This window comes from Balaenoptera musculus, chromosome 2, assembly GCF_009873245.2.
Source record: "Balaenoptera musculus isolate JJ_BM4_2016_0621 chromosome 2, mBalMus1.pri.v3, whole genome shotgun sequence".
NCBI classification, from domain to species: domain Eukaryota; kingdom Metazoa; phylum Chordata; class Mammalia; order Artiodactyla; family Balaenopteridae; genus Balaenoptera; species Balaenoptera musculus.
In genome coordinates, this window is record NC_045786.1 from 63,466,007 (window position 1) to 63,490,068 (window position 24,062).

At 35.8% G+C, this 24,062-nt stretch overlaps 1 protein-coding gene across 1 annotated transcript in view; it reads right to left on the reverse strand.

Annotated features, from left to right (window-relative positions):
* The window catches only part of LRRC49 (leucine rich repeat containing 49), a 151,060-nt gene that overhangs the window by 14,163 nt on the left and 112,835 nt on the right, over positions 1 to 24,062 (reverse strand). Inside the window, exons 13-14 of the mRNA XM_036841995.1 lie at positions 22,735 to 22,844; positions 16,335 to 16,488 (exon numbers count right to left, since the gene is read on the reverse strand). Coding sequence (XP_036697890.1) covers positions 16,335 to 16,488; positions 22,735 to 22,844 — 264 coding nt within the window. The remainder of the gene's footprint in view (positions 1 to 16,334; positions 16,489 to 22,734; positions 22,845 to 24,062) is intronic.

Genomic DNA, 24,062 nt, shown 5'->3' on the forward strand with positions numbered 1-24,062 from the left:
AAAATCAGTCAAAAGAGTTCCTCTGGGCTAACGTAGCTTCCCACCATTCACACTGTACTGTCTACTTGACTATGAGTTTTATGAGGCCACATCTATTATTGCTCACTTTTATATTCTGAGCCACAGCACAATGCCTGGCATATACTCAATATGCTCATAAGTACTCAAATAAATATTTGTTGAATGAATGTTTCCTTAATTTGCATATTTCTCATTTCTATTGTAATGTATTTAGCCACAGTTCACAAAAAAGGTTTATTGGTCAAGAATAATGATGTACATATTAAATTAATGCAAATTATATAAATTTAAATAGTGAGCTGATTCCAGTGTAAAGAATGAGAAAATGAATGTGCTGGGCATATGGAACTGTGTAAAATGATGATTTGACATGAACAGATGAAATATAAAAGCGTGAATATGAAGTACAAATGTACATTATTAAGTCTATATAAAATTTGGGTTTTATTGAACTGGTGGTGCTTTTACCTCTAACTCTCAATTCATTGTTCATTATAAAACTATCATATATATATGTTCTAGGGAAGTCATTCAAAAAATAGAAAGAGTGTATAACTTCTAAATCCATATAGAGAAAATTATGGTTAAAAAATATCCATAATTTAATATCCAATAATACCCAATAATTCAAAAGGAAGCAATTAAGGATGAAAAAACAGAAAGAAATAAAACATGGAAGAGGTGGGATAAGTAAAAGCACAAGTTGAGGTGGTTAATTTAAACCCAGTTAATTTTATATTACAGTAAATGCAAATGAACTAAGTTCACATTTAAAAGGCTGGATTGTTAGACTGGATAAAAATATAAATTATATGCTGTTTAAAAGAAACACACCTAAAACATAAGGATATAGAAAGGTTGAAATTAAAGTATACAAAAATATCTCATTCAAATTGTAAAAAAAAGAAAGCTGATGTAGCTATATTAATATTGAACAAAATAGACTTTAAGGCCAAAGATTTCTAGAGATAAAAGAGCTATCTCATAATGTCAAAAACATCATCTCACCAGTAAGATATGTAAGTTTTTCATTTGTATGCACTTAATAACATGCCCTTAAATGCATAAAGCAAAAAATAATAGAATACAAAGAGAAATGGATAAATCCAAAATCCTAGTCAGAGATTTTGAGTCTTTCAATAATCAATAGACTAAGCAGGAAAAAAAAGATAAAGGATTTGAACAACATACTTAAGAATTTTGACCTAAATTGATATACAGATGTTATAGTCACCTTTCAGAACTGAGATAGACTCCTCAATCAAACTTTGGTTCAGATGTTGATACTGGTGATACCACACACATATCAACAGGACATGAAAAGTTTTATTATTCAAATAATGGGCCAAATACTTGGAAATTGAACAACACACTTCTAAATAACCTTCAAGTCAAAGAATAAATCACAAGGAAATATAGCATATATTTTAAAGGGTATAGCTCTTCTGTTTTTTTCAGAAAACACAGTAGATGGGAACACTTTCCCACTAGTTTTATGAGGCCAACTTAACCTGGATACCAAAACCTGAAAAAAGATGCAACAGGAAAAACCTTACAGACCAATATTCCTAATAAACATAGACAAAGACACCTTTAAACAAATTTTAGCAAATAAAATCTAGTAATATGTTAAAGGATATCATTATATTATACTAGTAATAATGCAAAGCTCATTTAACCTTTGGGAATCAATCAGTGTAATCAATAACATTAACAGCATGAAGGAAAAGGGTCATATGATTATTTCAACAGATGTAGAAAAATGTTTTACGAAAGTCAATATTCATTTACGATAAAAAAACTTTCAGCAAACTAGGAATAAAAGGGAATTTCCCCCGTCTGACAAAGTTTATCTATGTAAACCTACAGCTAAACTTATAATAGTGAAATATCGAACTTTTACTGTAAGATTAGGAATAAAATAATGATGACCACGCTTACCATTTCTTTTAGACATTGAGCTGGCAGTCCTAGCCTGTGCAATAAAGAAAGAAAAAGAAATAAAGGGTATAATAACTGGAAAGGAAGATGTAACATTGTATTTGAAGACAAAATGATTTTTGGAAAATCCTAAGAAATCCACAAAAGAATCTATCAAAATTAGGAGAGCATGGTTACAGGATACAAGGTCAATATAGTAGATTCTCATTATTCGTGAAGTTTTTATCCTATAAAGATGTTATGAACACTGAATTAGCAAATACTAGCATTTGCTCCTAGGAAAAATGCAGGGTTATGTTCTCGTGAACCTGAGTACAACATTTTTGACAGTCAATCAATAGGAACCTTTTTTTAATGTGTGCTTTTGTTTAAAGACATCTTAAAAAATATATATTGTTGATTCAATAACATTGAATTCATGGCCAACAGCATTATAACTCATGCCTGAACAAAGCTTATCTAACACAAGTATTTTTCCTGTTAGGCACATCTCAACCTTCTGTGCTTAGGAACACCAGAGAGCAGTTCAGCACTACCTTAGGGGACATTTTAAACAGCAGCATCACCAACAGAAAAGATAAAAATGCAACAAATGTGACACTAAATATACCATGAAAAGGACACTTGTTTACATTGTGACAACTAAAACAAGAAGGCAGAATGTTGCCTTCTGTGACCTCAGCTGGGAGGTGTGTGTTGGTTGAATTTTTCATCACACTGCTCATGTCTGTGAATGAACATGAAAGCACTGTGAGTATTGACTTTGGGGTAACAAATATCCTTTAGCAAATAGGTGAATTTGCAAATACAGAATCTACAAATAATGAGGATCAGCTATATATAAAAATAAATTGTATTACTATATACTAGCAAAAACAATTGGAAGTGAAACTTTAAAATACTTTAAAATATAAAAAAGTCATAAATAAATTTATTTCAGAATAAAATTTAAACTGAAACTTACAAAATTTTGCTGAAAAAATGATCTAAATAAATGAAGAGATATCTCATATCCATGCATTGGAAGATTCAATATATTAAGATATCTATCTTCCCTGATTCATCTATAGAGCCACTATAATCCCAATAAAAATGCCCCAAATCATTTTCTTTGTAGAAATTGGCAAGCTGATTTTAAAATTTATATGGAAATGCAAAGACCTAGACTAGCTAAAACAATTTTGTAAAATAAAAATAAAGTTGAAAGAACTACATTACGTGATTTCAAGACTTACTACAGAGCTACAGTAATTATGACAGTACGGTATTCATGTAAAAATTTTTAAATGGAAAAGAATAGTAAGTCTAGAAGGAGACCCACACATATACAAGTCAATTGATTTTCCAATAAATTGCTAAGGCCATTCAATGGGAGAAAGGAACTTTTCTGCACCAAGTTATACAGGAACAACTGGGTTTCCATATGGAAAAGAAAATGAAGTTTGACCCCTACTTCACAGCATTCACAAAAATTAATTCAAGGCGGATAATAGTCCTGAATGTAATAGTTAAAACTATAAAGCCTCCAGAAGAAAACAGAGGAGAATATCTTTGCAAACTTTGGGCAGGCAAACCATTTTAGAAAGAACATCAAAAAGCACTTGCCATAAAAGTAGAATCAATGAATTGACTTAATCATAATTCAAAACAGAAGTATTTTATCTAGAACATATATAGAACCCATACAAATCAATAATAAAAAGACAATTCAAATTTTAAAATTGGGCAATAGACCTGAACATTTACTTCACAAAAGAAGAAATAAAAATGACTAAAAAGCACATAAAAACATGATTAACATCATTAGACATCAGAGAAAATAAAATTAAAGCAACAATGAGATGGCTGAAAAAGCCACACTAGAATTGTTAAAAATAATAAAGGCTCACAACAACAAATGTTGGCAAATATGTGGAGCAGTTAGAACTCTCTATACATTTCTGGAGGGAGTGTAAAATCATACAAACACTTTGAAAAAATGTATGGCAATTCCTTATAAAGTCCAACTTAAAACTATTCTATGACCCAGTAGTTCCATTGAACAAAAAGACTTGTACAAAATGTCTATTCATAATAGCCCCAAAGTTAGAAACAACCCAATAGAATGGCTAAACAAATTGTGGTATCTTCACAATATGCAATAAAAAATTATCAATTTCTGATACATGAAACAATATGAGTGATTCTCAAAAACATATGTTGGGTAAAAGAAGCCTGACACAAGAGTACATACTATATTGTTCCATTTACAGGAAGTTCTAGAAGAGACAAAATTAATCAATCAATGGTGAATGAAATTAGAGAAATAGTAGCTCATAGGGGAGGGCAAGGATAGACTAGAACAACTTTTCTCAAGTGATTAAAATGTTTTATATCTTAATTGGGTTGTTGATATTTTCAAAATTAATCAGATTTTACACTTAAGTGCATTTCACTGTATATAAATTTCACCTTTAAAAAAAGGTCTTGCATAGATGCAACCTAAGTGTCCATCGACAGATGAATGGATAAGGAAGATGTGGCACATATATACAATGGAATATTACTCAGCCATAAAAAGAAACAAAATTGAGTTATTTGTAGTGAGGTGGGTGGACCTAAAGTCTGTCATACAGAGTGAAGTAAGTCAGAAAGAGAAAAACAAATACCATATGCTAACACATATATATGGAATCTAAAAAAAAAAAAAAGTGGTTCTTAAGAACCTAGGGGCAGGACAGGAATAAAGATGCAGATGTAGAGAATGGACTTGAGGACACGGGGAGGGGGAAGGGTAAGCTGGGACGAAGTGAGAGACTGGCATGGACATATATACACTACCAAATGTAAAATAGATAGCTAGTGGGAAGCAGCCGCATAGCACAGGGAGATCAGCTCGGTGCTTTGTGACCACCTAGAGGGGTGGGATAGGGAGAGTTGGAGGGAGATGCAAGAAGGAGGGGATATGGGGATATATATATCCGTATAGCTGATTCACTTTGTGATACAGCAGAACTAACACAGCCGTTGAAAGCATTATCCTCCAATAAAGATGTTAGAAAAAAAAAAGGTCTTGAACAATCTCTTCTCTGCACAAAGCCACCCTCAAGTACACACACACATACTCACATTAACACATCAGATTGCAAAAATTAAAATCTAATTGTCGGGACTTCCCTGGTGGTCCAGTGGTAAGACTTCACCTTTTCAATGCAGGGGGTGCGGGTCGATCCATGATCGGGGAGCTAAGATCCCACATGCCCTTGCAGCCAAAAAAAAAAAAACCCTAAAAACATAAAATAGAAGCAATACTGTAAACAAATTCAATAAAGAATTAAAAAAAAAAAATCTAATTGTCATTTGAGTATGTGGAACAACTGAACTGTATTCTCTGCTTGTGGGAATGTAAACTGATAATGACTTCAGAAAGCAATTTAACAATATTTAATGCAGTTGAATGTGTGCATATGACCCGGAAACTCCACTGCCAATTGTGTACCCCCAAAACTCAAGACATGTGAGGACATATATTCAAAGCAAGCACTGTGTGTAATAGTTATAAACTAAGAAATCACTCAGTGCCCACCAACAAGAAAATGGATATATAAATCATGCATTGGTCCATACAGTCAAATATCACACAGCACTAAAAAAGAAAGTAGAGTTACTCCCATCAGTTATGTTTCTGGGTAGAGCTACTCAGAAACAGAATACTGAATGGAAAAAAAATATGCAAAAAATACATACTGCATGATACTATTTATATAAAGTATGAAAATATAAGTCAATTCAATGAACTCCCTATGCATGTATGCATAAATAGGAATCGTATGAAAACATGAATGAATGATAAGCATCAAATTCAGGATAGTGGTACCTCTAGGGAAAGAGGTACACAGAGGCTCCAGTGATGTTTTATTTTTAAAATCTGAAGCAAATGTGGAAAAATATTAATATCTGTTATGCTTGGTGGTGGATACAGGGTATTTATTTGACATACTATTCTACCTGCATTTCTGCATATTGGTATATTTTCAAAGGTAAACAAAGAGAAGAAAGAAGTCAACTCTCTGATAACTCAAGCTTAGAGAGACTGGTGTAAGGAATTAATAGTTTCATTGTCTCCTGAAGAGAAACTGTAAAGTATTTCATTGCCCAAAAATATAGGAGTAGTGTATTCTTTGGAGTTGGGGTATACTTTAGCTCATTTATTTATCCTTATCCTCTTTCCAGAAAGGATTTGAGGAAGCTTGCAACAAAAGATACATACAATGAGCCAGGAAAGCATAAACCTAAGTAGAAAATCAGGATCAAAGATAACAAATATTCCACCAATACTGGTTAACCACAGTCACTGTGATCAAGTTTCAAACTTGGCTCTGAACTTCTTGGCAACAGGAACCATTCCATCTCCAGCTGACCCATAAAAGCAGGTTAGGAAAACTAACCTTTGTTCTTCAAGATTTAACTTAATACTCTCCTGAGCAGTATCTCTGTATTCTGTTTTGCATTTTTGCCTTGCTAACTAGCCAGGTTCTTCTTTTCACTTCTTTTGTCCTTCTCTCCTTTCCTTCCTCTTCTTTCCTTTCCTTCCTTTCTTTTCATTCTTTCATTTATTTTACTCAGATGCCAGATGCTTAAGACTAACAGTGGTTATGAATGCAGGTCCTATCTACTATATACTGGCTGAAATACCCTTGGGTGAGGTTTTTAACCTCTCTGCCTCAGTTTTCTAATGTTCAAATAGGGGTAATAGCACATGTATATCACAGTGTGGGGAGATTAAATGAGACAATGCATGTAAAGAGCTTAGAATAATGCAAGGCGCCACCCAATAAATCTTAGTTGTTGTTATGATTATTATTAGTCAGTGGAGGAGAATATGAATTCTACTGTAGTCCCTGCCCTCGTCAGGAGTAGATCAGGAGCAGGGTAAGGCTTCACTGTCTTACGTGCCAGGCCTTTAGTGGAGTGAAGTTCTGGAAGTGGGGAGCTGATACCAGCACCATCCTCAGACAGTAGCACACTTAGCTAGCCTCAGATCCAACAGCACACTTAGCAGCCATCCCCAGATGTAACAGCACACGTTAACAACCTAACTGCTGAACCAGAACATGGGGGACAGTATCTCGCCAGATGGCAGATACTGGACATTTCTGCTTTTGAGGCGATATTCTGTTTCTGCTCGAGATCCCTTTTGGAAAAAAGCAATCCTTCAGAACATACTAGCCTTGATAGTCTCAGACTGTGGGGTGTGCATCTCTTCCCCCTTCCCAAAGACCCTGGAAAGCCTCAAGTAGAGAGGACAACTCGTTCCAGGGATCACCACTAGCAACATAGGGCCCTCAGTTGATTCCAGCCACAGTAGACCCAGGTCCCCTTGTCCTTTCATCTGGGCGTAATTCTCGCCCAGGAACTCCAGCAAGCATGGGTTGGGAGGAAGCTTAGTTGCAGGGGACAAGAATTATATGGGAGGACACAGCCAGTGGGAGTTTGGGACCAGGCAAAATAAGGATTCAAGTAATAGAAATCAATTGGTATGAGACAGTGGGGGTAGCCAAGAGGGGGCTCAGGTACAAAGGGATGAGAGACCAAGTGACTAAAGCTGGGGCATTAAGGAGGTTTGGTTTCAGGAACGAGAAGGCCAGAAGCAGGTGGTCTGGGCAGAGGCAGCAGTGCATGTAGGCTTTCTGCCAAGTCAGTGTGTGCTGACCTTCGGTTCCTTAAATACCCAGGAGGATTGCAGAGGGCCAAGAATTCATGTGAATGTGAGGGCCAAGTCTCTTTAGCATCAGGGGTGGGAGGGTTAGGGGCGGAGAGGCAGCATTCAGGAAGATAGACATGTCATTTCTGAAACAGCCAGGCGTTCACCTGCCTGGCCTTGAGCGAGCAACTGTTCCCCACATGCCTGAGGAGTCACACGTTCTTGCCTCTCCTATTTCCTAGAAGCCCACGAACAAGATATTATTTCTCATCTCAACATCACCCTCAAGGTAGGTCTCATTTCTATACCAAATAAGACAGAGACCCCGGGAGAGATCACCCTTTACCAGACAGATGAGAGATGGTCCATATGTTTCAATTTAGAGACAGAGGATTACCAGGAGACACTGAGTTATTCCTGTCCTGGGGCACCAACTCTGTGGTTCAACCTGTTTCTAGAAGAAGACGAAGAACAGCTTCTTTGACGGGATGGTCGCTTTGTGCCAGGCATTATGATAAATGCTTTAAATGCATTATCTCATTTGATCCTCAGAACAATCTTATGAGGTAGGTACTATTATGAGGACATTGAGGTGCAGATGGGTCACAAGCTAAACTGGGAGCTGAAGTGCTGAGATGCAAACCCGGGACAGTGAGACTTAAAAGGCTATGTTCTGAAACATGATGCTAACCTCCTAAACTTGAGCACTCCTTCTTGGGCGAGGGTGACCGCGAGCTCTTAAGGATGTAGGCCTTTCTTAGAACTGCAAAGGCAGCTTACCTCACTTCCTTCCGAGCATTTCCGTAGGACTTTGTTGTCCCGTAACTTCTGTTCTCATTTTCCCACATCCTGGTGGTCCTGTTGTGACAGAGTTGCCTGGTAAAAATATTGAGCAAATTGGAGGAATTCCTATTTATTGGCCTGTAAGATTGTGTTTCTAAGTTGTATCACTTCTGGCTACGGTAATGGGCTCCAAACACCTTCCTCACCAGCAGGAAGTATGACAACACCTGGCTTACATCTTATTTACCTGTTTGACCTTCAACTGGAATTAGAAAAATTAGAAACTTTCACTCATAAATCCCTAATAATTTTGAGGTACAGGTATACATGCCTACCTAAAAAAAGAGCCTTAGAATAGCTAAACAACAGAAAGAAACACCATTCAGAGAAGGAGACTTAATGATTAGTCACTACATTTTACATACACTCAGGATCTCCTAAGAAAAAGCATTTTCTTTCCTGCCCAGTTTGACTCATTTTCATATCTTCTGCCTATAGTGACCCCACAGGACCCCCTTTGGTGCCCTGAGGATGCATCCTTAGAATAATGAGGCCTCTTCCTATATAAGTGAAGAGAAGGGCTCCCACTCAGCTAAAGAGAAACATATAATGAATATGACAATTCTGACCGGATTAAGGAGGCAAACACATTTTCTTTTAAACTAATTTATTAATAAGTTTATTCTTCACTCATAAAAAAGAACATATTTTTGGCTTTGAAATAATGACATAAAATAAAGAGGCAAGTAACTAAAAATTATCAGCTGAAAGTAGATAGAAGCAACTCATGCTGAACCATGAGCAAACACTACGTGCTTTGGGCTATAGCAGGGGCACCAGTCAAAGCAAGAACTGAAGATATGGGGCCCATTCAAGGCCCAGGCTATCTCTAAAGACTGCTTAGTTCCCAAAGATTGCTTGGTCAACATACCTAGGAAATGACTCTTCCCTTTCCCTCTCTTTCCTTCTTTCCTTCCTAACCTTTAACTACAAGAACAGTAGGCAATAATGCTTTGACGCTAGTCTTTCTAGTTTGTAGGATAGTGTTGTTGTTGTTTTAACATGTTTAACCTGCATATTTTCAACCTTCAAAAACATAAAACTGCAAAAATCAACTGTAACTAAAAGCCATTTCTATTTTTGGTCAGTTATCTGCTGTAGGCAAAGCTTCATATAGGAATTTTTATTGCGGATCTCCATGACTGCATCCCTAACAAGCTCAATGAACATCTGTGGCCAAAGCTTCTGCAAAGCCTCATTTTTCATGTTGATTTCTGTGGCTTCCTTCACAAGATCCTCGATATACATCTTGCAGAATTTCTTTTTTCCTTTATTTCCTGTTAAAAAAAGAACATTTTACAGTCAATCATAATTAATCCCCAAACCAAAGCAACAATTAGCTGAACCAGAGAAACTTGAAATAATCTATTCTGACCCCCACCCCTCATAGCAGGAAGACTTTCCTAGACACTCTGGACACAGAGCTCTGCTTGAGTAAAGACAGCAACTGGGAGCTCACTTCTTTCCAGTCCACTCCCACCTCCGTGGGACAGCTCTGTTAAAAATGTATTTCTTGGCAGCTGTAGGAAGAAAACTTCCAGGTGAACTAATATGAAACCCATTTGCTAATTGTGGGGGGAAAAAAAGCTTTTAAATTATAGTTAAGAAAAGTGTTTCTTTATTGGAATCACTGGATCATAACAACTATTTCTTCATTGATAGACTTTCTCCTTTCTCAGTGAAAGTAGTTTACTTCGCACAAATTAACTGAATGCATAGATTCATGACTTCTAGCAGTAAATATATCAAGGCACTGAGGCTGACACTCTTAATTAGTATGAGGTCAGTTAATATCCATATACATATTTGAAATATCCATACTCTGAATTCACTCTGTATTTTAGGAAAGCATGTAGTGATGCATTACACTGACTTATGTGGCCAAGACCATTTGGACAAAGTTGGGGGAAAAGTGTACAAGGAGGAAGAGGACATATATACAAGCCTGGGACCCAGAACTTGGCCTTCAGAAGAGACAGTGTTCCCACTCAACTTCTGGGTCTGGCAGTCTGCAAATGAAAAACCTGGGTTCAAAACACAACAGAGGAAGTTTTGGGCCCGAGGCTATTGGGGCACTGGGCCTCGATATCATCCTAGAGGCTGAAACAAAGCCATTTTGATTAATGCAAGAATTCAACATTTATTTTGGCTGTTGATACTTTTAGAGAGTATCTAGGCATGATGATGGAAAGTGCCATAATATATATGGAAAAAAATCAATGGAATAGATCAGATAATCAGAATTAAAGAAGAAGCAATTCACATAAATGGAGGAAGAAAGAAATAATAAATGTCAATGTGTCAATAGGTTTAACTACTTGGAAAAGGATATACTGAAACCTCCAACTCAAATCAAAACACCAAAATAATTTAAAAATAGTTAAATTTAAAATATCAACAAATATTGCCATTAAAATCACACTACAGAGATTTGTACTAACAAGGAAAATGTTTACATTATAATGTTAAGTGGAAAAAGAAAAATACAAAATGAAATTCTGATAGAGGTTGGGTTACATAAGTGTATGTATTTGTCAAAACTTAGCAACTGTACTCCTAAGATTTACATTTCATTGTATATAAATTTTACCTCAAAATAAGAAACTATATGAAATACTGAACTCTAATGATCTGCATGCTGAATTATTTAGGGAGAGGTGTGGAAATGTGTGCAATTACTTTAAAATAAATTTTAAAAATAAGGTGGATTGTTGATGGATAAAGGATGGGTAACTGCATAGATAAGTGACAAAGCAAGTACACTGTACACAATACTAAGAGTAGAATTCAGGTTTGGGTATTGAGTGTTTACTGTAAAATTCTTTCAACTTTGTTGTATGTTTGAAATTTTCCTTTAAAAGTTACAAAAATATATAGAAAATTAATAAAAAATTATACTGAAGTGTCATTAAGATTGTCTTTGGGTATTGAGACAATGAGTATTTTTTGCTCCTTTTTTCTATTTCTCTTCCTTTTCCAAATTTTTACAATTTATAAAACAACAAAATTAATGTTTTAGATTCTTGATTAATTAATATAAATTAATGGTGAGTCCCAATTGTCACTAACTTCCTCTAACAGAGGCATATTTTGGAAATTTTCCTATGACATATAAGATTTCTCTAAGTAATCACTCACCATTCAGGGATCAACATGCTGATCTGATTTAGTTCATGTGTTAAAAACAATAGGTCATGAATTGACCTATCATAAAAGTATGTACAGATTTTGATGGGTGATAAATAACAAATGGTTCCAGCTGGCGACTTCTCTGGTGAACCTAACTTCACTAACTCTGAAATATAGTCTGGGACTTAGCCACCTGCACTAAGTTAGCTTGTCGATGAGAACAGCATTTAGCTGCTCCCTTTTAACACTCAGTAAATCTGGGCTACAAAGGGACTACCAGGAAGAAAGACAAATGTGAATCACCAGAGATCAGTAACTAAAATGAGCAATATTTTACAATGGGCAATGTATTTCCACAAGTAGAAGACCTCTCTTACAGATTTCTAAGCTTCTGAAAACATGATTTTGAATTTTAAAAAAAGTTCTAGTGTCAGGGGCTGGAAAAATTTTATAGTAATAAGGGATAACAAAAATTTACAGAATTTTTAAATGATGAATTTTGTTAAATAATTTATACATAATACAAATTAAACTTTTCATAATTGGCATAGTACAATTTTTGGTGGTTTAAAATTTCCTGGTATAGTTTCTTCCATGACTTCTTTAAAAACATGCTGATACAGAACTTTATCTATTATAATAACCCTTAATTTAGTAAATGTGTTTGAAAGCATCTTTACTTCATCATTTCTTCTCTCTTCTAAGCCAATTACCCTGTCTCTCCATACAGTATACTCTAAAACTCATCAGGTGTCTGCCAGGACGATGCACTCTGCATGTCCAGAATGATCCTGTTAAGAGCACATTAGAGATACCTCTCTTGCCCTGACCTGTCAAGAAGTTGTTGCTCTTTGAATAATGCTTTTTCCATTCTCAAATGCTTTCATATACTTATTTTTTTCTAGCCCACAGTATCCCTGTGCGGGGTCATAAATCAAGTATTTTACAAGTTCAATACTGATGAGGCGAACTCTATACAATATTGTTTATATTATTTCATTGAACTAAAATTTTGTTGTCATGAAGATAGGAAAAAAAGTAGGTCAAAGGTAGATTTGTTATAGAGTTACGCTAACTATAATGGTATTTGTATAGGAATTTAATCCATATCTCCATTTTATAAATGGGAAACTAAGGTCAACAGAGGTCGAGAGACTTGCTCAGGATTAGACATCATCTACTAATACTAATCTAGAGAAAACTCTAGTCTAGTCCTTGTAGAACCTGCAGTCTAGTTGGAGAGATGGGCTACACATATTAAAAGCTTAACTGAAAGAAATGAAACAGTAAATAAGTGCTGAATGAGATGTTTAGACGGCAAATACAATCAGTGTTCAAAGAAGCAAGAGCCCTTTGTGCTGGGGTGGTCAAGAAGACTTCAGGAAACAGCATGATATACTGTGAAAGAAGCCAAGGTCAGGAATCAGAGGGTCTGAGTTCTAGAGGCAGTTCAGTCAGGATCTCACCATGTGAGCCTCAGTAGTTCACCTAAGTTTCCAGTTTTCCTTACCTGTCTAAGAACATGACTGGATTCTTTTAAAGTCCCTTTCAGCTCTCCATCCATCTTAAATCTTTTTTAGAATGAGTCAGGAGGTTGAATGAACAACTACCAAGCAACAGAATTATACATGTCATATGTATAATGAAAGGGTCTGCTTACCCTGATTTGTGAGAAACTTACTTCAAGTAATTCCTTTAACAACTCAGGATATACAGAGGAGAGAGAATGAGCACTTTGTGTTGCAGTGATTTAAATATTTTTTAAGAAGTGGTGAATGCTAGGTTGTGAGTCAAGAGAAAGTGATTAAGGGACATGGGCAAGGTCTTTCAGGCAATAAATAAGTGGTGGAATCATGGGCTCAAATCCAAGTCTCCTAATGGCATAGTATTCTTTCTATAATGTTATGTGGCTTCAGGTTTTTTCTTTTCCCTTTGATATTTCTCAAAACAGTAGTCAACATTCGCTGTCTTTACTTCTTGATTGCTTATTTACTGCTCAAACCACTTTAATCAGGACTCTGCTTATATGACTCCACTGAAACTATCCCTGTTTTGAATAAAAATAACTTCTATTGCCAAATTTATCAAATTTTTCCCCTCTAGTTTGTGCCTTTGGGATTTTAGAAAATCATAGCCTACCCAATCAAGGTCATAGTTTCATCTGTTTTTTAAATGAGAACTTTAAAGTTTTGCTTTTCATACTTGGGTTATTTGATATGGAGTTAATTTTTCTTGTGTGGTGTGAAGTAGGGGGTCTGTATTTATTTCTGATTTGATATTCCATTTCCTCAGTAGCATTTATTAGATAGTCTGTCTGTACTAGTCTGCAATACCTGCTATCTGTATAAAGTTTTCCTATATACGTGGGATAGTTCTGGCTATTTTGTCCATGGGTCTATGTATCTATTCCTATACTGCCTTAATTACTACAGCTATCTATCCAATTTCTAATTATCCTATTTATTGAGTTGAAAAAATTAAGGACAGATGTTGAATTGTATGAAATGCCTTTTGAATATCTACAGAAATAATCACAAATTTTTACCTTAGATCTATTAATAATTTACTGATATCGAATATTTCTCACATTCCTAGACTAAACCATATTTGGCTGTAATGTTTCATTATTCATTTAATGTTCTGCTGTATTTTGCTTGATATAATTTTTTAAGGATTTTTGCATCATCAATATTCTTAGGTATTTGGTCTGGCTTTTGTTCTTCTGTGCAGTCCTGGAAGGTTTGGATTCAATGTTACACTGTCTGACTTTAAAAAGTGAAGAAGTTTTCCTTTTTTTTAATACTCTTGAACAATTCAAAAATTATTGGAATTGTCTGTTCCTTAAAGAGTTGGTAGATTTCTCTATGAAACTGTTCTTGTTTTGCAAGCAGCTCTTTGATATTTTTCTAAATGTCCTTTATTGAAATCAGTATTAATTTTTGACTCCTAGAACTGACTGCTTTCAGGAAGACAAGGACTCATAATCCTGCCAGCAAGGCTTTCATTTTCCCTTTTCGTAACATCGGGAAGCTCCTATTTGCCAAGGGATTAAATTCAATCTCTTTCCCCTCTTACTACCTTCCCAGTCTCATCTTTTAACACCATCTACCTCAGTCTCTGTGCTTCAACAACAGTGAACTGCTTAAAGTTCCTGGCCCTCTCCTTATCTAATTTATGCTTCCATGTCTTTTATTCATACTGTGCTATTTCCTAGAAATGCCCTTTTCCCTTTATCATATAGCTATATTTTATCCTTTAAGATTTCAGGAAGCTTCTTCTCTAGAAAGCCTCTCTTGACCTGGATAAGCTATCCCTCTTCTACTCTCTTGACGTAGTGATTTACATTTATCCCTGCACATGTCTATCTCACCCATTAGAATGTGAGATCCATGAGGATAAGGACAGCAACTTCTTACAGCCCAAGTATTATGTGCGATAGGTGCTCAACACATGATTTGTGAATGAATGAAAGTATGACTATAGAGAGGACTTCAAGGAACTGACTTCAAGTATTTGAAGAGTTTTCATAAGAAAGACTTGTTCTCTTTTCTACATAAGGCAATAATACTAGGATCACTAGCTGAAAGTTATTAGGAGGCGGATTTCGCTTAACATGGGTAAGAATTTCTTCACTGTTAGAGTTGTTCAGTGATATACAGCTACCTCATGAAGCAGTAACCTTTCTTGCACTAGGAGAATTTAAAGCAGAATCTGAACATTTTTCAGGATGCTATAAAAATATTGCTGCACTGAGTTCTCAAGCATTTTTCAAGCTATAATCCTTAGAGCCCTATGGGTTCCAAAAATATGCTTCAGGACAGGGGGTGAGGTGAGGGAAAGGAAAAGAATCAAAGATCCAATCAAATAAAGCTCTGAACTCTATCTACAACAAGAACAGCTCTGCTGTTTTGCTTTCGTTTGAAATACTGAGTTTCCAGCTCCAATATGGTTTGAATAAAGAATCTCACAGCTGTTATAAAACATTTGAAAAATGTCTGGCCATTTTGTGTATATATATATACATATACACACACACCACTTAGTCCCCTCAAAATCTCTTGTAGAATCTGAACTTTCTATTGTTATTTAGATGACTTGTTTCTGCAGCTTTCTCTGAGTTCCATCAAGGCAGGAGCTGCATGGCTTTCTTCTTCGTAGTTCTGCAGTACCCTAGCACAATGTTCCCTCAGTAAACTTCTGAACACATAAAGGAATAAAGAATTGGTTCCAGCTTTTCTGTCTAAATAGCTATGGTGGAAACAGAATAGGTTAAAATTATGTGACTAAGAACACAGAAGGTAATGGTGTAGGAGAATAAAATAGTGAATTAAAACATCAAGGACCTAGGCAAAGAGAACAGAAAAGGAGGTTCTGCTGTGTCCTCTGCCAGGCCGGCACAGGCTAGTTAAGTACTCAGAGCAAGCCTATACCAGTTTTCTTAATTCAGAGAGATCTGGACCTACTTTGGTCTAGATTTTTGGTACCTATTTCTTTTGAACATTTTTTTTTTCTGCTTAAATATATTGAAACTATGGGCTCTACTTCTTCCCTAATGCCTTGGTGCCTACTGTCCCCAGCTCTGTATATAACGCTGGCTAACATTCCAGAACAAAAAAAGGTTATCCTAACTGATTAGGAGAGAAACGTACAACTCCCAAGTCTCAAGCCATTTGGGATTTATCCAGACAATAGGTTCCAAAGATAATGATAGTTTTACCTCCAGCTTTTCATTATAAAAGTCTCTTGTGGTATAATTTAGTGTAGCACGATTTGTGTTTTCTCCCACAAGTCTCTTGCTATCATTATTTTCTTCATTGACAATACCAGGTTTTTTCCCTTTCGTTTCTAGAAGATACCGGAATTGCTTCTTCCTGTAGAAAGACAGTAAAGAGATTTAGAGAGTTACTTATCTGATTTGTGAAAATACGTCTAGTTTTTGTTGACTTTAGAGGGTAGCATATGCTTTTTTGAATATCTGTTTTATGAGTTTGAGTTTTTTTAAGTCAGTTCACTACCCCAATCTCTCTACTAATTAAGCTATACAACTCAAATTCTTTTGTTTCACAACTACCAATCATCAACGTAAACATGTCTCAAGCATTTCTAAAGTGAAAAAACTGTAAAAAAAACAATATAAAACTTAAATGATCACAGAGGACCAACCCTAATTACACATGTAGTAGACCAAACTTTCAAAGTCTTTATATCCCATAAAACATATGTTAGTTATACATCTTATAAATCACACAAATAGTTCATAATTCCATTATGCAGCTCAGTAGTATTACCCATAGCTAGAAATGGAATGCAGGGACTCCCCTGGTGGCGCAGTGGTTAAGAATCCACCTGCCAATGCAGGGGACGTGGGTTCGATGTCTGGTCTGGGAAGATCCCATATGCTGCAGAGCAACAAAGCCCGTGCACCATAACTACTGAGCCTGCGCTCTAGAGCCCACGGGCTACAACTACTGAGCCCGTGCGCCACAACTACTGAAGCCCACGTGCCTAGAGCCCATGCTCTGCAACAAGAGAAGCCACAACAATGAGAAGCACACGCACCACAATGAAGAGTAGCCCCTGCTCACCACAACTAGAGAAAGCCCGCATGCAGCAAAGAAGACCTAATGCAGCCAAAAATAAATAAATAAAATAAATAAATTTATATATATAAAAAAGAAATGGAATGGAATACTGGTTTAAGTTTAGGTAAAAACAAAACACAAAAAACCAAAAACCTCTAACTGTTATCATATCAGGGTAAGATCTTATTAGGAGGTAAATAGTGAAACAGGAAGCTTCGTTTGATTATGAAGAACAGAAACAGTGCTCACAGCATCACTTGCAGACCCATAAGCCTAGAATTCCAGAGGACTGCAACTCATCCGTCATGAAGGTCACTTTCTGGTTTCTACCACTTAGCGTGTCTCTCAGGGAAGTGATATAAATGCTTTACTATGAACTGTGAACTGAAGATTGGGAGCAGAAAAGGAATATATCTTTTAAAAATGTCTTCCTTTTCCCAATTTAAGAGTATAACACAACTATTTTAGAAATTATAAGGGGTACACATTTTGAAAAGTATAAAGAAATGGAGTAAAATCACCCATAAGTCTATAGCACATAAATCTATGTAAGTCATTAACATTGTTCACATTAGACATATTTCTTTGCAGGCTTTTTCTATAAATTTTTGTAAAAAGTTAAGATCATACTAAACATCCAGCTTCGTATACTGTTTTTGCTTAATGGTATATAATAAGCATTTTCTATGGTATTAAAGTTAATATTTTAATGAATGAATAAAATTCAGTTGTGATGTAGATCAATTTACATAATCAGTCCCTTTTACTGGATATTTCAGTAGCATAATTTTCTCACTCTTGTAAAGAAGAAGGTAACATATAGGTATTTATCTGCATTTATTTTATTGATTTTTAATTACAAAAGCAATATACAAATTATCCATCACTTTTATTAGTCTTTTCAAATAATCAATTTTTCATTAATTATGTTTTTAATGTCATTATTTCTTTTCTTTAACTTGCTTCAGGATTATTTTGCTATTGGTTTCCTAACTTCTTTAGATAAATGTTTAGCTCATTCATTTTCAGTCTTTATTCTTTCCTAATGTACCCATTTCAGGGCTAAAATATTTCCATTTAGCACCACTGTAACTTGATCTCACAAGTTTTGAAATGTGGTATTTTTACTACATTTCAGTTCAAGGTCGTTTCAAAATTACATTATAAAATTGTCTTTAACTTGTAGGTTATTTAGAAATGCATTAATTTCCAAATACATGGGGATTTCCTAGTTAACATTTGTAACTGAGTTAAAGTTTAATTTCATTTTGAACGGAGAGCATAGTCCATGTAAATCCTTTGGAATCTGTTGACATCTGCTTTCCGGATAGTATTTGATCAATTATTATAAATATTCCATGTATGCTTGAAAAGAATTTGTGTTCTGCAGTTGTTTGGGGTAATGTTCTCTAAATGGCTAAGTCAAGTTTGTTAATCATGTTGTTCAAGTATTTTACATCCTTTTTCTATTAATTACTCAGAGGTGTATTAAAACTTCCCACTGCAGCTGTGGGCTTGCAGTAATGTCAATTTTTGGTTTATAAGTTTTTAAGGCTAAGCTTATAGGTTGCAGACAAATTAAATTAGCAAATTGATATTTCTGGCAAACTGAACCTATTATCATTTGAAATGATCCTCTTCGTTTCTAGTATTGCTTTTAACCTTAGTTTATTTAGTCCTCAATGGCTACTTTGTTTTTATTTGGTTAGTATTGATGTTGTTTACCTTTTACCACTTTTTTACTTTCAAACTTTATGTAACCTTATGTTTCAGATGTGTCTCTTTTCCACAACATACAGTTGAACTTCTTTTTTTTTTTAAATTGAGTCTGACAATCTTTGACTTTTAACCAGAACAATTAGTACATTTGCATTTTATCATTGAGGTAGATTTGGTCATAATTAATGGCTCCCTTGAATCCATGCCCTTTACAATATGATTTCACAGTTAGGTAAGTATACCTCCGAGCCTCTTAAATCTTGCCCTGTGACTGTGACCAATAGAATGTGGGAAATCATGGTGCACCAGTTCTTAGCCTAGGCCTCAAGGGGCCTTGCATGTTTCTGCGCTCTCTTCAAACCCTGCCTTTGCCATGAAAACAAGACCAGGAAGATTTCTGGTATATGAAAGACCATGTGGAGCAGAGACAAGTTATCCTAAGTAAGGTCTTTCTAGACCAGCTTACAACCTCTCAGACCCCCCAAAAGTGAGAGCTTAGGGAAGATCTGCAGAGCTGCCTATCCAACCCTCAGGTGACTGCAGATGCATGAGGTCCCGAGCTGAGAGCAGAAGAAGCACCCAGCTGACCTATAGACTCAGTGGGAAAATGTTTCTTGTTTTAAGTCACTGAGTCTTGGTACAAGTGTAATTGCTGATATACTAGTATTTAGGTTAAATCTAACATTTTATTTTCTTTCTATTTGACCAAATATTCTATGTTTCTTTTCCTTCTTTTCTTCTCCCCACTTCTTACCCCTGCCCTGACCTTACTAGTTTGGAAGCTATATACTCTTTTATTGTTTGGTTACCAAAGAAATTACAACATGCACTCTTAACTTACTAACATTTAAACTTAATTACTATATTTTCATCCTAGATAATACAAGGACGTAGAAAACTATAATTCCATCTACCCCTCCCAATATATATACTACTGTTGTAGTGTATTTTAATTCTACATTTTAAAATCTCACAATACTATTATTGTTGCTTTATATAGTCAATGTTCATTTAGTTTTATCCCACAAATTTAATACTTTCCTTGCTCTTTAGCTCTTCCTGCACCTCAGAATTTCTATCTGGGATCAGTTTCTTTCTGCCTTAATTATAGGCTTTATCATTTACTGCAGGAATACTGATGGGAAATCTCTTAAGTTTTGTTTTTATTATTTTGTTTTAAAATGTCTTTATTTCACCTTCATTCATTTTTTTTTAAGGTTTTTATTTTAATTTATTTATTAAAAAAATTTTTGGGGGGCTGTGTTGGGTCTTCATTGCTGTGCGTGGGCTTTCTCTACTTTCCGTGAGCAGGGGCTACTCTTCATTGCGGTGCGCTTTTCTTGTTGCGGAGCACGGTCACTAGGAGCGCAGCCTTCAGTAGTTGTGGCACGAGGGCTCAGTAGTTGTGGCTCGTGGGCTCTAGAGAGCAGACTCAGTAGTTGTGGCGCATGGGCTTAGTTGCTCCATGGCATGTGGGATCTTCCCGGACCAGGGCTCGAACCCGTGTCTCCTGCACTGGCAGACAGATTCTTAACCACTGTGCCACCAGGGGAGTCCCTTTCACCTTCATTCTTAAAAGACTTTTTTGCCTGTATGGAATTCTAGCTTGGCAATTAATTTACTTCAGTACATTGAACACATTCATTACCCTGTCTTCTGGCTTCCACTGTTGCTGTTATGAAGTCAACTGTTGATGTGCACTCCTTTGAAGATAACCTCTCTTTTCCTGGTTGTTGAAAAATTTTTACTTTATAGTGAGTGTTCTGTGATGTGACTAGGTGTAGATTTCTTTTAATTTAACAAATTTGGAATGGATGAGTTTATTTAATGCATAGATTAGTGTATTTCATCAATTCTGAAAAAATTATTTGCTGTTATCTCTATCCCATGCTCTCTATTGTGTCTTTTTGAAACTCCAGTCAAACATATGTTAAATCTTCTAAGTCACTCCATCTTCAAATTTCTTAACCATTTTTCCATATATTGTTCTTTTTTCTTTGTTCTGCATTTTGCAAAATCTTCTCTAGTTTATTTCCTAGTTTACTGATTCTCTTTTCAGGTGTGTCTAATTGGCTGTTAAACCTCTTAATTAAGCTTTAATAATTATGCTTATTATATTTTTCATTTATAGAAGTTCCTTTAGTTTCCCTTCAAATCCGATGGATCACTTTTTAAAAATTTCCTGTTTTCTCCAGATATTTTCAACCTTGTTTTTTATACCATGAAATATTGATATATTAGGCATAGTCATTTTATAATCTATAAGTGATAACGCCAAATCTAAAGTATTTGTGGGTCTGTTTCTGTGGTCTATTTTTTTCCTGCTAGTTCTTATACATGGTGCCTTATTTCCTTGTGTGCTGGGCTATTTAAAAAAATCTTTTCATTGTGTGTTGGTCATTGTCCTTAAAAATTATCCATGGGAATTATCTGAGATAGGATGAGAGTAACTTCCTCCAGATAGAAGGTGCATTTGTTTTTACCAGGTATCTAGAGATAGTAATGTTTAAATTTTGAAATTATTTTAAACTATGCATGTATTATAAACTCAGGCTGCAAATTTACCTGAAGATTGGTTTTGGTTATAATTTCTTATAGACAACTCTGCCCCTTTTCTGCTCACACCAATGCAATCAGAACTGAACTAAGTGGGGAAGTAAGCACACAAGATAGCCATTTTGTTGGTATAGATTATAGTAGGGTAGCATGGCTCTGGAGCCAAGTTTTGGGGAGGGGAATGGGGAACTTCCTGGTCCTCAAAGTAAAAAGTGGTATGATCCTGGAGGTCGAGGTCAGGACAAGCCTCCTGATCACCCAGCTCCCAGACTATAGCAAAGGTAGCAGTTTCCTTGGTGGACTGGTTCTGTGGTATCATTCTGAGATCCTTTCCAGGCCCAGTCTAGAGACTGCTTCCCTATTCCTTCCAATGATTCTGTAGATAACTAATTTCTTATATATCAATTGTTTTCTCCCTACTCTAGCCAGAGTGCATTATCTATAACTGAATCATGACTAACACACCATCTTTGACTTTTCTCCTTCTATCTATGCCACATCCTGTCAGTCAGTGTTTTCTGTCAGGTACACGCCTTCTACGTATTTTTCAAATTATCCTCTTCTCCATTCTCACTGTCTTAGTTCAGACCCTTATAATCTCTCTCCTGGACTACAGACTAGCCTCTTGATTGGTCTCCATTCCTTCCATCTCTGTCCTCTTAAATGGCAGCCTTTCTAGAACATGAATCTAATCACAGATTGTTGTGCTTAATTACAAAGCACAGTATTCAGTTTTGTTTTTCATGGATTTCTGGGCTCTTCAAAATCAGATCACAATCAATCTTTCTACCTTCATCTCCTATCACAATTCGCAATCATCCTATGCTCCAATTATATTGAACTATTTATAATTCCTTGTGCCTTTGCAGATCTCTTTCCCTCATACCCTGTACCTGAAAAAACTCCTATTCATTCCTGAAGAACTAGAAAAATGTTACCTCCTTTGTGAAGCCTTCACCAATGTTTTTCCAAAATGCAGTGTCTCCTATGCTCCTACAGCCCTCTCTTATAGCATCTGAAACGTCTTTAACTTATTAGCTTATAAGCTAGTAAGTTAATTTATTAGCCTATAAGCCACACAAGAGCAAGAACTTTGTCTTATTCATCTTTATACCTCCAACACTTTGGAGAGGGCCAGACACAAAACAAATTTAGGATGTTTGTGGGATGAATAAATAGCACAATTAAGAGGTGTGTGGAATATATTTCTTTTTCTAGTGCAACAGTACTTCTATAAAAACTATAGAAATTAAAGGTTACCTGGCGTCACCCAGAATTGAAATCAGATGGTACTGGGGTAATTCAGAAGATGCTACATGTGCTAGGATTCCAAAGAGCCTTTCAGCCATTATCATATCATTTTGCGTCACCTGAAGAGATATGAAGGAGAGGGGTCAAAAATGACATTGCCTCTTAGCTTGATACAACTAACATAATTCCAAAGAAATTTCCAGATTAAATATTTTCTTTTAGTTCAGAAAAATACATTCTCCTGGGCTGTAAGAGGAGAGTGAGTTCTCATTGATATTTCTCTTTCTTCCTTGCACTTGATTAGAATGAAGATGTATTGATACAAATGTGGCCCATGGTGATGGATGATGGCTGGGAAGTGAGGAGTTAGCTCTGACTTAGAAGCCATGGTTCCTAAGGACTATACTTGAGACACCTTAAATTCTTAATGAATTTTTTTCAAAAATCCTATAGCTTCTTTGAGTAGAATGATTTAGGGGGAAAAATCTCAAGTGTCAATGGAATAGATTGACCTTAACAATGTGTCAAAGGTAAGACAAGGTGTTGTTCATACCTTGTTCCTAAAAGGATAATTTTGTCCCTTTCTGAGGAATGAACATTGGATTAGGAAAGGCACTCCTATTCGTTCTGAAATTATGTCCGCCTTTCTCCCCACAAGGAATAATCTGTCACAGATATATTCCCCATGAGGGCTCATTCCTATGATAACCAAGAAACTACTAAAATCAGGACTTGTATTAATATCTGGGCATATTTTTTAATATAAAATTAGGTTGGTTGCATTTTGAATACTATTAGATTGTCAATATAATGCAGTGGTTCCCAAGCAGGGGCCATTTTGGCCCCTAGGGAACATTTGGCAACGTCTGGAGATGATTTTGGTTTATCTCAACTGGTGGAGGGATGCTACTAGCATCTAGTGGGTCGAAGCCAGGGACGCCGTTAAATGTCCTACAATGCACAGGACAGTTCCCACTATAAAGAATTATCTGATCCAAAATCTCAACAGAGCATTTGAGGTTGAGAAACCCTGGTATAGTTAAATTTTGCATTTTTAAAAACTTTATTCTTTACACTAGCTATAATACACTACACAGGAATTTCTGGAAAATAAATGCATAATTCACAAGCATCTTATACACATGAATCAGTGCAGACTGACTCTTTCCCTTCCCTTCCCTAAACTTTCATAGTTAATGAGGCTGCTGCTCCCTGGTATCCGTCCTTCAGCTGACAGCTAAGTTGTTTGGTCTAATATAGTCACCTAGTGGCCAGTGCAGGGCACTACTCCATCTTTTCCTCTCGATGCTCACAATTCAATTTAAGTCTCCTCAAGC